This window comes from Caretta caretta, chromosome 3 (assembly GCF_965140235.1).
Source record: "Caretta caretta isolate rCarCar2 chromosome 3, rCarCar1.hap1, whole genome shotgun sequence".
In the NCBI taxonomy this organism is placed as follows: domain Eukaryota; kingdom Metazoa; phylum Chordata; order Testudines; family Cheloniidae; genus Caretta; species Caretta caretta.
The window spans coordinates 32,786,595-32,800,796 of NC_134208.1; the positions used below are offsets into that span (position 1 = coordinate 32,786,595).

The 14,202-nt window shown below is 44.7% G+C and overlaps 1 protein-coding gene across 10 annotated transcripts in view; it reads left to right on the top strand.

Annotated features, from left to right (window-relative positions):
- The window catches only part of KIDINS220 (kinase D interacting substrate 220), a 184,930-nt gene that overhangs the window by 25,825 nt on the left and 144,903 nt on the right, over positions 1 to 14,202 (top strand). For all 10 annotated transcript variants that reach the window (XM_048845445.2, XM_048845446.2, XM_048845448.2 and 7 more), the window contains exon 2: positions 12,033 to 12,180. In XM_048845445.2, coding sequence (XP_048701402.2) covers positions 12,073 to 12,180 — 108 coding nt within the window. In that variant the 5' untranslated portion in view covers positions 12,033 to 12,072. The remainder of the gene's footprint in view (positions 1 to 12,032; positions 12,181 to 14,202) is intronic.

The following is a 14,202-nucleotide window of genomic DNA, read 5'->3' on the forward strand; positions in this document are numbered from 1 at the left end:
GAATAATTGACCATTGGAATAATGTGTGTCCACTGCTTTCTTGTTAAGCACAGCACTTGCCAGCTTGAACGCTTGTTCAGACAACTGCAACTGCTCCTGAGCCTGAGGCTGGTGCACAGACAGGTGCTCCCCTATCCCCCTACCCTGGCTCAGCAGAGATCAGGTATACAGGCGGGGAACACCCTGACAGCCCCCTATCCTCCCCAGCTCTGCACAGCAGATCAGGAGGCTCTGATCCAGAGCAGCTTGACTCTCTTAAGTGCAGCTGCACGTAGCTCAGTTGTGCAACCCATCCTGTCTGCCTGCCTCTGTGGTTCTGGTGCCGGAGAAAGCAGGATTCCACATTAATGTTTTGATTCTGTGATTTGGTCTGTGTTCTCATTAACACAGATTTCATAGGGTACTATTAATGTTGTGCCAGTTTTTAAAAAGGGTAAATGGGACGACCCGTGTAATTGCTGGCCTGTCAGCCTGACATTGATCCCAGGCAAGGTAATGGAGTGGCTGATATGGAACTTGTTTAATAAAGAATTAAAGGAGGGTAATGTAATTCATGCAAATCAACATTGGTTTATGGCAATACATTTCAACCTTTGGTCTGTGGGCCCCTGGGGGGTCCGCTGACTATGTCTAAGATTTTCAAAGAGGTCTGCATACCCATTTGAAATTTTTTAGGGGGGTCTGTAAATGAAAAAAAGGTTGAAAACCACTGGTTTATGGAAAACAGATCCTGTCAAACTAACTTGATTTTTTTTTTTTAAATGAAGTTACAAGTTTGCCTGACAAAGGTAATAACGTTGATGTAGCATATTATGACGTGGTACCACACAATATTTTGATTAAAAAACTAAAATGATGTAAAATTAACATGATGTACACAAAAACTGGCTAACCGGTGTCAAAATGTAATTGTAAATGGGGAATTGTCATTGATTCACAGTGTTTTCAGTGGGGCCCTCAGGGATCAATTCTTGACCCTAAGTTATTTGACATTTTTATCAGTGATCTGGAAGAAATCATCAAAATTATCACTGATGAAGTTTGCAGATAACATGACACAAAAATTAGGGGAGTGGCAAGTAATAAAGAGGGTAGGTCACTGATTCAGAGGGATATGGATCGCTTGCAAACTAAGTGCAAGCAAACGATATGCATTCTAATACAGCCAAATGTAAATGTATACATCTAGGAACAAAGAGTGTAGGCCATACTTCAAGGAGGGGGGACTCTCTCTTGGGAAGCAGTGACTCTGAAAAAGATTTGGGGCTTGTGGTGGATAATCAGCTGAACATGAACTCCTAGTATGACGCTATGGCCAAAAGAGTTAATGCGATCCTTAACGGGGGAATCTCAAGTAGGAATAGAGAGGTTATTTGATCTCTATCTTTGGCATTGGTCCAACTGCCGCTGCTCTCTACAATTCAAAAGGATGTAGATAAACTGGAGAGGTTGGTTGAGAGAAGAGCCACAAGAATGATCATTAAAGGATTAGAAAACAGTCCTTAGAGCGATGAGCTCAATCTGTTTAGCTCAACATTCTACAAACATATTAGAAGCAAGAGGAAGACCAAGGATAGGGTAGGCCTGTTACTCAATGAGGCAGGAAAAACAATAACAGAAAATGTGGAAATGGCAGAGATGTTTAATGACTTTGTTTCGGTTTTCACCAAGAAGGTTGGTGGTGATTGGACGTCTCACATAGTGAATGCCAGTGAAAATGAGGTAGGATCAGAGGCTAAAATAGGGAAATAACAAGTTAAAAATTATTAAACAAGTTAGAGATCTTCAAGTCACCAGGGCCTGATGAAATGCATCCTAGAATACTCAAGGAGTTGACTGAGGAGATATCTGAGCCATTGGCAATATCGTTGAAAAGTCATGGAAGATGGGAGAGATTCCAGAAGACTGGAAAAGGGCAAATATAGTGCCAATCTATAAAAAGGGAAATAAGGACAACCTGGGGAGTTACAGACAAGTCAGCTTAACTTCTGCACCTGGAAAGATAATGGAGCAAATAATAAAGCAATCAATTTGCAAACGTCTAGAAGATAATAAGGTGTCAGGGTTCCCTCCCCACTCTGAACTCTGGGGTATAGATGTGTGGACCCACATGAAAGACCCCCTCAACTTATTTCTACCAGCTTAGGTTAAAACTTCCCCAAGGCACAAATCCCTTCTTGTCCTTGGACGGTATTCGCTGCCACCACCAAGTGAGTTAGACAGAGATTCAAGGAAAAGAATCACCTGGTGTTCCTGTTCCCCAAAATATTCCCCCCCAAACCCCTTCACCCCCTTTCCTGGGGAGGCTTGAGAATAATATCCTCACCAATTGGTACAGGTGAGCACAGACCAAATCCCTGGGTTTTTAGGAAACTAAAACCAATCAGATTCTTAAAAAAACAACAACTTTATTATCAAGAAAAAAAGTAAAAGAAGCTCCTCTGTAAAATCAGGATGGAAGGTAATTTTACAGGGTAATCAGATTCAAAACACAGAGAATTCCCCTGTAAGCAAAACTTTAAAGTTACAAAAAACAGGGATAAACCTCCCTCTAAGCCCAGGGAAAATTCACAAGCTAAAACAAAAGATACTCTAACGCACTTCCTTGCTATTACTTACTATTCCTGTAATTTTAGATGTATCATTCAGTAGGAGCTGGATTACTTGTTTGATCTCTCTCTTTGTCTCCCAAGAGAACACACACAGAGCACAAAAACAAAGCCCCTCCCCTCCCAGATTTGAAAGTATCTTCTTTCCCCAGTGGTCCTTCAGGTCTGGTGCCAACTGGGTTAATTGAACTGATTAACCCCTTACAGGTAAGGGGATTCTGTACCTCTGGCCAAGAGTGATTTTATTTTCATAGAATCATAGAATATCAGGGTTGGAAGGGACCTCAAGAGGTCATCTAGTCCAACCCCCTGCTCAAAGCAGGACCAATCCCCAATTTTTGCCCCAGATCTCTAAATGGCCCCCTCAAGGATTGAACTCAGAACCCTGGGTTTAGCAGGCCAATGCTCAAACCCTTGAGGTATCCCTCCCCCCACAACCTTTACTGCATACATAAAGGTTGTTACCCTTCCCTTTATATTTATGACATAAGGTGATAAGTAATAGTCAGCATGGATTTGTCAAGAACAAATCATGTCAAACCAACCTGATAGCTTTCTTTGACAGGGTAACAAGCCTTGTGGATGAGGGGAAGTGGTAGACATGGTATATCTTGACTTTAGTAAAGCTTTTGATACTGTCTTGCATGACCTTCTCATAAACAAACTAGGGAAATGCAACGCAGATGAAGCTACTATAAAGTGGGTGCATATCTGTGGTTCACAGTCATGCTGGAAGGGCATGATGAGTGGGGTCCCACAGGGATCAGTTCTGGGTCCGGTTCTGTTCAATATCTTCATCAATGATTTAGACAATGGCTTAGAGAGTATACATATAAAGTCTGTGGACAATACCAAGATGGGAGGGATTGCAAGAGCTTTGGAGGATAGGATTACAATTCAAAATGATCTGGACAAACTGGAGAAATGGTCTGAAGTAAATAGGATGAAATTCAACAAGGACAAATGCAAAGTACTCGACTTAGGAAGGAACAATCAGTCACACACATACAAAATGGGAAATGACTGCCTAGGAAGGGGTACTGTGGAAAGGGATCTGGAACACAGTCAGTGTTCCCTCTAATTTTTCCCATCCATGTGTGGAATTAATTTTGTTATGTGCACCAATATGGAGGTGATGTGTGACATATCACCTCCATATTGGTGCACGTACACAAAATTCATGTGGTGGGGGTGTGGCTGAGGGGTTTGGAGTGCGGGAGGGGGCTCAGGCTGGGGCAGAGTGTTGGGGTGTGAGGGCTCCAGCTGGGGGTGTGGGCTCTGGGATGGGGCTGGGGATGAGGGTCTCAGGACTGGGGCAGAGGGGTTTGGGGTGTAGGAGGGTGCTCCAGGGCTACAGCGGGAAGAGGGGTCTCTCCCAGGACCTGGGCTGGCGGGGGGAGGTGCCTCTATCTGCCATGGGAGCTCTGGGGCTGGGGCTTCAGGATAGGTGCCCCTTCCCTGGCCCCAGCAGGGCCAGGCCATGCCTGGGTCAGGGTTGGGCCTGGGCCGGGCTGGGCCACTCCGGCCGTGTGTCGGGTCGGGCTGCCCACGTCTGGGGCCCGCAGCAAAGTTGGGGCCAACAGAGGGGTGCCTGGTCGTGGCAGGTTGGGGTGGGGGTGGGGCACCCATGCGCCGGTCCATCCCCAGCTGCGGCAGGTCCCGGGTGGGTTTCCTGAGCGCTTGCGCAGTGCTAAATAGGCTGCTGTGCAGCCGTGCAGCTGACAGGGAGATTAGGTCATAATGGACCAGAAGCTAAATATGAGTCAACAGTATAACACTGTTGCAAAAAAAGTGAACATCCTTCTGGGATGTATTAGCAGGAATGTTGTAAGCAGGACAAGAGAAGTAATTCTTCTGCTGTGCTCCGCACTGATTAGGCTTCAACTGCAGTATTGTGTCCAGTTCTGGGTGCCACATTTCAGGAAAGATGTGGACAAATTGGAGAAAGTCGAGAGAAGAGCAAGAAAAATGATCAAAGGTCTAGAAACCCTGACGTTTGAGGGAAGATTGAAAAAATTGGGTTTGTTTAGTCTGGAAAAGCAAAGACTGAGAGGGGACATAACAGTTTTCAAGTACATAAAAGGTTGTTACAAGCGGGAGGGAGAAAAATTGTTGTTCTTAACCTCTGAGGATAGGACAAGAAGCAATAGGCTTAAACTGCAGCAAGGGAGGCTTAGGTTGGACATTAGGAAAAACTTCCTAACTCTCAGAGTGGTTAAGCCCTGGAATAAATTACCTAGCGAGGTTGTGGAATCTCCATCGTTGGAGATTTTTAAGAGCAAGTTAGACAAACACCCGTCAGGGATGATCTAGAACAGGGGTGGGCAAACTTTTTGGCTCAACGGCCATATCGGGGTGTGAAACTGTATGGAGGGATGGGTACGGAAGGCTGTGCCCCCCCCCCCAAACAGCCTGGGCCCCTCCCACTTCCCACCCCCTGACTGCCCCCCTCGGAATGCCCCACCCATCCAACCCCACCACTCCTTGTCCCCTGACCGCCCCCTCCCGGGACCCCCACCCATAACTGCCCCCCTGGAATCCCCCTGTCCCTTGCCCCCGCCCAAGAACCTCTGCCCCATCCAACTGCCCCCTGTTCCCTGTCCCCTGACTGCCCCCCGGAACCCCCTGCTCCTTACCCAACCCCCCACCCCTTTACCATGCTTCTCAGAGCAGCATGTCTGGCAGCCGCGCCACCGGGCCAGAGCTAGACGCGCTGCGCTGCAGGGGAGGGGGGACAGTGGAGGAGGGGCCGGGGGCTAGCGCTCAGGGGCCGGGCAGGACGGTCTCGTGGGCCAGGTGTGGCCCTTGAGCCATAGGTTGCCCACCTCTGATCTAGAATGATAATACTTAGTCCTGCCATGAGTGCAGGGGACTGGATTAGATGACCTCTTGAGGTCCCTTCCAGTTCTATGATTCTATGAACATAGAGAAGATTAAGGGGTGACTTGATTACAGTTTATAAGTATCTGCACAGGGAACAACTACTTAGTAATGGGCTTTTCAATATATTAGAGATTGGTATAACACAATCCAATGGCTGGAAGTTGAAGCTAGACAAATTCAGGGTAGAAATAAGTCATAAATTTGTGATGGTGAGAATAATTGACCATTGGAATAATGTGTGTCCACTGCTTTCTTGTTAAGCACAGCACTTGCCAGCTTGAACGCTTGTTCAGACAACTGCAACTGCTCCTGAGCCTGAGGCTGGTGCACAGACAGGTGCTCCCCTATCCCCCTACCCTGGCTCAGCAGAGATCAGGTATACAGGCGGGGAACACCCTGACAGCCCCCTATCCTCCCCAGCTCTGCACAGCAGATCAGGAGGCTCTGATCCAGAGCAGCTTGACTCTCTTAAGTGCAGCTGCACGTAGCTCAGTTGTGCAACCCATCCTGTCTGCCTGCCTCTGTGGTTCTGGTGCCGGAGAAAGCAGGATTCCACATTAATGTTTTGATTCTGTGATTTGGTCTGTGTTCTCATTAACACAGATTTCATAGGGTACTATTAATGTTGTGCCAGTTTTTAAAAAGGGTAAATGGGACGACCCGTGTAATTGCTGGCCTGTCAGCCTGACATTGATCCCAGGCAAGGTAATGGAGTGGCTGATATGGAACTTGTTTAATAAAGAATTAAAGGAGGGTAATGTAATTCATGCAAATCAACATTGGTTTATGGCAATACATTTCAACCTTTGGTCTGTGGGCCCCTGGGGGGTCCGCTGACTATGTCTAAGATTTTCAAAGAGGTCTGCATACCCATTTGAAATTTTTTAGGGGGGTCTGTAAATGAAAAAAAGGTTGAAAACCACTGGTTTATGGAAAACAGATCCTGTCAAACTAACTTGATTTTTTTTTTTTAAATGAAGTTACAAGTTTGCCTGACAAAGGTAATAACGTTGATGTAGCATATTATGACGTGGTACCACACAATATTTTGATTAAAAAACTAAAATGATGTAAAATTAACATGATGTACACAAAAACTGGCTAACCGGTGTCAAAATGTAATTGTAAATGGGGAATTGTCATTGATTCACAGTGTTTTCAGTGGGGCCCTCAGGGATCAATTCTTGACCCTAAGTTATTTGACATTTTTATCAGTGATCTGGAAGAAATCATCAAAATTATCACTGATGAAGTTTGCAGATAACATGACACAAAAATTAGGGGAGTGGCAAGTAATAAAGAGGGTAGGTCACTGATTCAGAGGGATATGGATCGCTTGCAAACTAAGTGCAAGCAAACGATATGCATTCTAATACAGCCAAATGTAAATGTATACATCTAGGAACAAAGAGTGTAGGCCATACTTCAAGGAGGGGGGACTCTCTCTTGGGAAGCAGTGACTCTGAAAAAGATTTGGGGCTTGTGGTGGATAATCAGCTGAACATGAACTCCTAGTATGACGCTATGGCCAAAAGAGTTAATGCGATCCTTAACGGGGGAATCTCAAGTAGGAATAGAGAGGTTATTTGATCTCTATCTTTGGCATTGGTCCAACTGCCGCTGCTCTCTACAATTCAAAAGGATGTAGATAAACTGGAGAGGTTGGTTGAGAGAAGAGCCACAAGAATGATCATTAAAGGATTAGAAAACAGTCCTTAGAGCGATGAGCTCAATCTGTTTAGCTCAACATTCTACAAACATATTAGAAGCAAGAGGAAGACCAAGGATAGGGTAGGCCTGTTACTCAATGAGGCAGGAAAAACAATAACAGAAAATGTGGAAATGGCAGAGATGTTTAATGACTTTGTTTCGGTTTTCACCAAGAAGGTTGGTGGTGATTGGACGTCTCACATAGTGAATGCCAGTGAAAATGAGGTAGGATCAGAGGCTAAAATAGGGAAATAACAAGTTAAAAATTATTAAACAAGTTAGAGATCTTCAAGTCACCAGGGCCTGATGAAATGCATCCTAGAATACTCAAGGAGTTGACTGAGGAGATATCTGAGCCATTGGCAATATCGTTGAAAAGTCATGGAAGATGGGAGAGATTCCAGAAGACTGGAAAAGGGCAAATATAGTGCCAATCTATAAAAAGGGAAATAAGGACAACCTGGGGAGTTACAGACAAGTCAGCTTAACTTCTGCACCTGGAAAGATAATGGAGCAAATAATAAAGCAATCAATTTGCAAACGTCTAGAAGATAATAAGGTGTCAGGGTTCCCTCCCCACTCTGAACTCTGGGGTATAGATGTGTGGACCCACATGAAAGACCCCCTCAACTTATTTCTACCAGCTTAGGTTAAAACTTCCCCAAGGCACAAATCCCTTCTTGTCCTTGGACGGTATTCGCTGCCACCACCAAGTGAGTTAGACAGAGATTCAAGGAAAAGAATCACCTGGTGTTCCTGTTCCCCAAAATATTCCCCCCCAAACCCCTTCACCCCCTTTCCTGGGGAGGCTTGAGAATAATATCCTCACCAATTGGTACAGGTGAGCACAGACCAAATCCCTGGGTTTTTAGGAAACTAAAACCAATCAGATTCTTAAAAAAACAACAACTTTATTATCAAGAAAAAAAGTAAAAGAAGCTCCTCTGTAAAATCAGGATGGAAGGTAATTTTACAGGGTAATCAGATTCAAAACACAGAGAATTCCCCTGTAAGCAAAACTTTAAAGTTACAAAAAACAGGGATAAACCTCCCTCTAAGCCCAGGGAAAATTCACAAGCTAAAACAAAAGATACTCTAACGCACTTCCTTGCTATTACTTACTATTCCTGTAATTTTAGATGTATCATTCAGTAGGAGCTGGATTACTTGTTTGATCTCTCTCTTTGTCTCCCAAGAGAACACACACAGAGCACAAAAACAAAGCCCCTCCCCTCCCAGATTTGAAAGTATCTTCTTTCCCCAGTGGTCCTTCAGGTCTGGTGCCAACTGGGTTAATTGAACTGATTAACCCCTTACAGGTAAGGGGATTCTGTACCTCTGGCCAAGAGTGATTTTATTTTCATAGAATCATAGAATATCAGGGTTGGAAGGGACCTCAAGAGGTCATCTAGTCCAACCCCCTGCTCAAAGCAGGACCAATCCCCAATTTTTGCCCCAGATCTCTAAATGGCCCCCTCAAGGATTGAACTCAGAACCCTGGGTTTAGCAGGCCAATGCTCAAACCCTTGAGGTATCCCTCCCCCCACAACCTTTACTGCATACATAAAGGTTGTTACCCTTCCCTTTATATTTATGACATAAGGTGATAAGTAATAGTCAGCATGGATTTGTCAAGAACAAATCATGTCAAACCAACCTGATAGCTTTCTTTGACAGGGTAACAAGCCTTGTGGATGAGGGGAAGTGGTAGACATGGTATATCTTGACTTTAGTAAAGCTTTTGATACTGTCTTGCATGACCTTCTCATAAACAAACTAGGGAAATGCAACGCAGATGAAGCTACTATAAAGTGGGTGCATATCTGTGGTTCACAGTCATGCTGGAAGGGCATGATGAGTGGGGTCCCACAGGGATCAGTTCTGGGTCCGGTTCTGTTCAATATCTTCATCAATGATTTAGACAATGGCTTAGAGAGTATACATATAAAGTCTGTGGACAATACCAAGATGGGAGGGATTGCAAGAGCTTTGGAGGATAGGATTACAATTCAAAATGATCTGGACAAACTGGAGAAATGGTCTGAAGTAAATAGGATGAAATTCAACAAGGACAAATGCAAAGTACTCGACTTAGGAAGGAACAATCAGTCACACACATACAAAATGGGAAATGACTGCCTAGGAAGGGGTACTGTGGAAAGGGATCTGGAACACAGTCAGTGTTCCCTCTAATTTTTCCCATCCATGTGTGGAATTAATTTTGTTATGTGCACCAATATGGAGGTGATGTGTGACATATCACCTCCATATTGGTGCACGTACACAAAATTCATGTGGTGGGGGTGTGGCTGAGGGGTTTGGAGTGCGGGAGGGGGCTCAGGCTGGGGCAGAGTGTTGGGGTGTGAGGGCTCCAGCTGGGGGTGTGGGCTCTGGGATGGGGCTGGGGATGAGGGTCTCAGGACTGGGGCAGAGGGGTTTGGGGTGTAGGAGGGTGCTCCAGGGCTACAGCGGGAAGAGGGGTCTCTCCCAGGACCTGGGCTGGCGGGGGGAGGTGCCTCTATCTGCCATGGGAGCTCTGGGGCTGGGGCTTCAGGATAGGTGCCCCTTCCCTGGCCCCAGCAGGGCCAGGCCATGCCTGGGTCAGGGTTGGGCCTGGGCCGGGCTGGGCCACTCCGGCCGTGTGTCGGGTCGGGCTGCCCACGTCTGGGGCCCGCAGCAAAGTTGGGGCCAACAGAGGGGTGCCTGGTCGTGGCAGGTTGGGGTGGGGGTGGGGCACCCATGCGCCGGTCCATCCCCAGCTGCGGCAGGTCCCGGGTGGGTTTCCTGAGCGCTTGCGCAGTGCTAAATAGGCTGCTGTGCAGCCGTGCAGCTGACAGGGAGATTAGGTCATAATGGACCAGAAGCTAAATATGAGTCAACAGTATAACACTGTTGCAAAAAAAGTGAACATCCTTCTGGGATGTATTAGCAGGAATGTTGTAAGCAGGACAAGAGAAGTAATTCTTCTGCTGTGCTCCGCACTGATTAGGCTTCAACTGCAGTATTGTGTCCAGTTCTGGGTGCCACATTTCAGGAAAGATGTGGACAAATTGGAGAAAGTCGAGAGAAGAGCAAGAAAAATGATCAAAGGTCTAGAAACCCTGACGTTTGAGGGAAGATTGAAAAAATTGGGTTTGTTTAGTCTGGAAAAGCAAAGACTGAGAGGGGACATAACAGTTTTCAAGTACATAAAAGGTTGTTACAAGCGGGAGGGAGAAAAATTGTTGTTCTTAACCTCTGAGGATAGGACAAGAAGCAATAGGCTTAAACTGCAGCAAGGGAGGCTTAGGTTGGACATTAGGAAAAACTTCCTAACTCTCAGAGTGGTTAAGCCCTGGAATAAATTACCTAGCGAGGTTGTGGAATCTCCATCGTTGGAGATTTTTAAGAGCAAGTTAGACAAACACCCGTCAGGGATGATCTAGAACAGGGGTGGGCAAACTTTTTGGCTCAACGGCCATATCGGGGTGTGAAACTGTATGGAGGGATGGGTACGGAAGGCTGTGCCCCCCCCCCCAAACAGCCTGGGCCCCTCCCACTTCCCACCCCCTGACTGCCCCCCTCGGAATGCCCCACCCATCCAACCCCACCACTCCTTGTCCCCTGACCGCCCCCTCCCGGGACCCCCACCCATAACTGCCCCCCTGGAATCCCCCTGTCCCTTGCCCCCGCCCAAGAACCTCTGCCCCATCCAACTGCCCCCTGTTCCCTGTCCCCTGACTGCCCCCCGGAACCCCCTGCTCCTTACCCAACCCCCCACCCCTTTACCATGCTTCTCAGAGCAGCATGTCTGGCAGCCGCGCCACCGGGCCAGAGCTAGACGCGCTGCGCTGCAGGGGAGGGGGGACAGTGGAGGAGGGGCCGGGGGCTAGCGCTCAGGGGCCGGGCAGGACGGTCTCGTGGGCCAGGTGTGGCCCTTGAGCCATAGGTTGCCCACCTCTGATCTAGAATGATAATACTTAGTCCTGCCATGAGTGCAGGGGACTGGATTAGATGACCTCTTGAGGTCCCTTCCAGTTCTATGATTCTATGAACATAGAGAAGATTAAGGGGTGACTTGATTACAGTTTATAAGTATCTGCACAGGGAACAACTACTTAGTAATGGGCTTTTCAATATATTAGAGATTGGTATAACACAATCCAATGGCTGGAAGTTGAAGCTAGACAAATTCAGGGTAGAAATAAGTCATAAATTTGTGATGGTGAGAATAATTGACCATTGGAATAATTTACCAAGGGTCATGGTGGATTTTCCATCACTGATCACTTTTAAATCAACAATGGATATTTTTCTAAAAGATATGCGCTAGGAATTATTTCGGGGAAGGTCTATTTTCTGTGTTATAGAGGAAGTCAGACTGGATGATCACAGTGGTCCCTTCTGACCTTGGAATCGATGCATCTATTAGGGGCAGAACTCTTAAAAATAACTGAAATAATTGAGTTTGGTATATAGTTTGTGGCCAGCTGTGCTGCAATTGAGTTCCTATATATTAAGAAATATGCAACACAGGTAATAGCTTTCAGGGGGACAAGGACATTTGTACAGTCCTGTACTGTACATATATAAACTGTGAAAGAATATTATCTGTTTCCTTCAGAACCTATTGTTCCTGCACAATGCTAAGGATAGGGTACCCTTGAATTTTCAAAGAATTGCAAAAGATTTAGCAACTCTGTCTTCATTTAAATGTCGATTTAGAGTTGTTAGTCACGGAAATGTTTTATTGCTGAGAGTGGCAGATACTTATGTGCAATCAGCAGTTTGGTTTCTGTAATAAAATCAAATCTTGTTTACTAATACTTTTTTTTTTTTTTTTAAATACAGGTATATATTGTTATAGAAGTACTTGAAGTACTATCTAAAAATGGCAAGTCTCATGACTCAGAGTCTTGTGACCTATGTGGAAGAGGAAAATGTTCCTGCTCTAAAAGCACTTCTTGAGAAGTGCAAAGATGTGGATGAAAGAAATGAGGTAAGATGAGTTTTTCAAAGATTTCTTGAAAATTGTTACATGTTAATTGCAGGATGAATAACTGATATGACATCACACTGGCTATTTAATGATGATAAATTCCTATCCAGTCATTTTCTTCTGTGGTCCTTTCTTTGTCCTTGAATTGTACTCTCAGCTCATAAGCTCATACTGTGACCTATCTATCTTAGGTATTTAGATGGTCTCCATTGATGTAGTATCTGACTGCCTCACAATCTTTCAGTATATTTCTCCTCACAACACCCCTGTGAGGTAGGAAAATATTATTATCCTCATTTTAGATATGGGGAATTGATGCACAAAGAAACTAATGGTTGTGTGACATTCTCCAGAGTGCAACCTGGACTGCTGTGTTCCCTTACCTCTCTAGCCTGGAATGCTTTTTACACTGCTTTGCTGGTGAACCGCAAACCACTCCAGGCTCTGCTCACTCACAGCCACCAGCATGAAAAGTCACACCCAGCTGAACACATGAATGCTCTCCCAGCCATCCATGAATAACATGCAGGGTGACACCTGCATATTTCCAGCTTTGCACCCAGAAATGTGTGTATTACACTGTTCAGTACCTTCCTGAACAGTGTAAGCTCATATATCGTCTGTCATTCCAACAATGGGAATGATTATGCACCAGCTTTTGTTATTTCAAGCAGAGGTTTACCAAACACTTCAATCAAACACACTGGTTTAGATAAAACAATAAAGCAAGTTTATTAACTAGAGAGAGAGAAATTTTAAGTGATTACAAGTATGGATGCATATAAGTCAGTATTGGTTACAAAAGAAATAAAAAGGTAAACACACAAGCTAATTAATACATTTTACCAAGGTAATAGATTCAAAAGCAAAAGGTTTGTCTCACCATGAACTGCCATACATTTTGCTGGCTGTGTCCCTTTTCAGCGTGGGACCACTCCTCCCTTTGTTCAGTTCTTTGAGAGTTGTTGTTGTCATGAGAAGAGAGATGGAGAGAGAAGGCTAGGGGCAATTTCCCTCTCTTCTTATACTCCAACCCTTTGTTCTGGAAAAATCCTTGCTGGGTGATTGAGGCAAGCAGTGCCATTATGTATGTGAGCTCCAAACTATCCTTCAGGTGAATTGTAAATTCTTTGTTTATACCGCCCTCCTTGCTTGTGAATAACTGAATAAATAGGTAATGGCCCTTTAGCACTTCGCTGGTGTGCCAGTGTGTCTCTGTCTCTGAGAAATTGGTTTGTGGGTGTTACCCAGAATTACAACATATTCCAGTAACAATCATACAGTTAAATCTCCTACGTTTTCACACAATATTGTTATGCACATCTTAATAGGACAATTATATTCAACAATTTGAGTTTTCAAATGATACCTCACAGAGCAAACTTTGTACAAAATATATCATAACCATATAAAAGTTGTGAACATGGGGTACAGGGTGTCATATGACATATAGGGTATCACAGGCTGTCAAGATTTTGGCTACTAAATGACTAAATCCCTTTTGAAAATGAGACATAGGCTCCTGAATCAGTTAGACGTTGCAACACTGAGTACAGAAATGCTTAAATAACTTTAAAAATCTGGGCTTAAATAACTTGCTTAAGGCCTTACAAGAAGTCTGTGACAGAATACGGAATTGAACCTGGATCATCTTATTCCTGGTCTAGCACCCTAACCACTAACCATTTCTCTCTCTTTTTAAGGGATCGAGTTTGATTTTGTCTAATTATAACATAGCAACAATGCTAAAGTACTGAGGATGCAACGCAGACAGTCAGGTGTATTGTAGTTTTCTTACAGTCCAGTGGATGCTTACAAAAATCATTTTTTCTTGGAGTTTTGTACATTTATGCTACTGTGATACTTTTGGTTTTGTATCTTTGTCACTTTATTAAGGGTTGAGAAACATGATTTGACTAATTGATTATTACAGGTTATTGAACTTCTGAGAAGAGGCGATGGCTAGTGTTTAGCATAATAACTTCTTTCTTTGAGTCTTTTTCGTTTTACATTAAAAACATG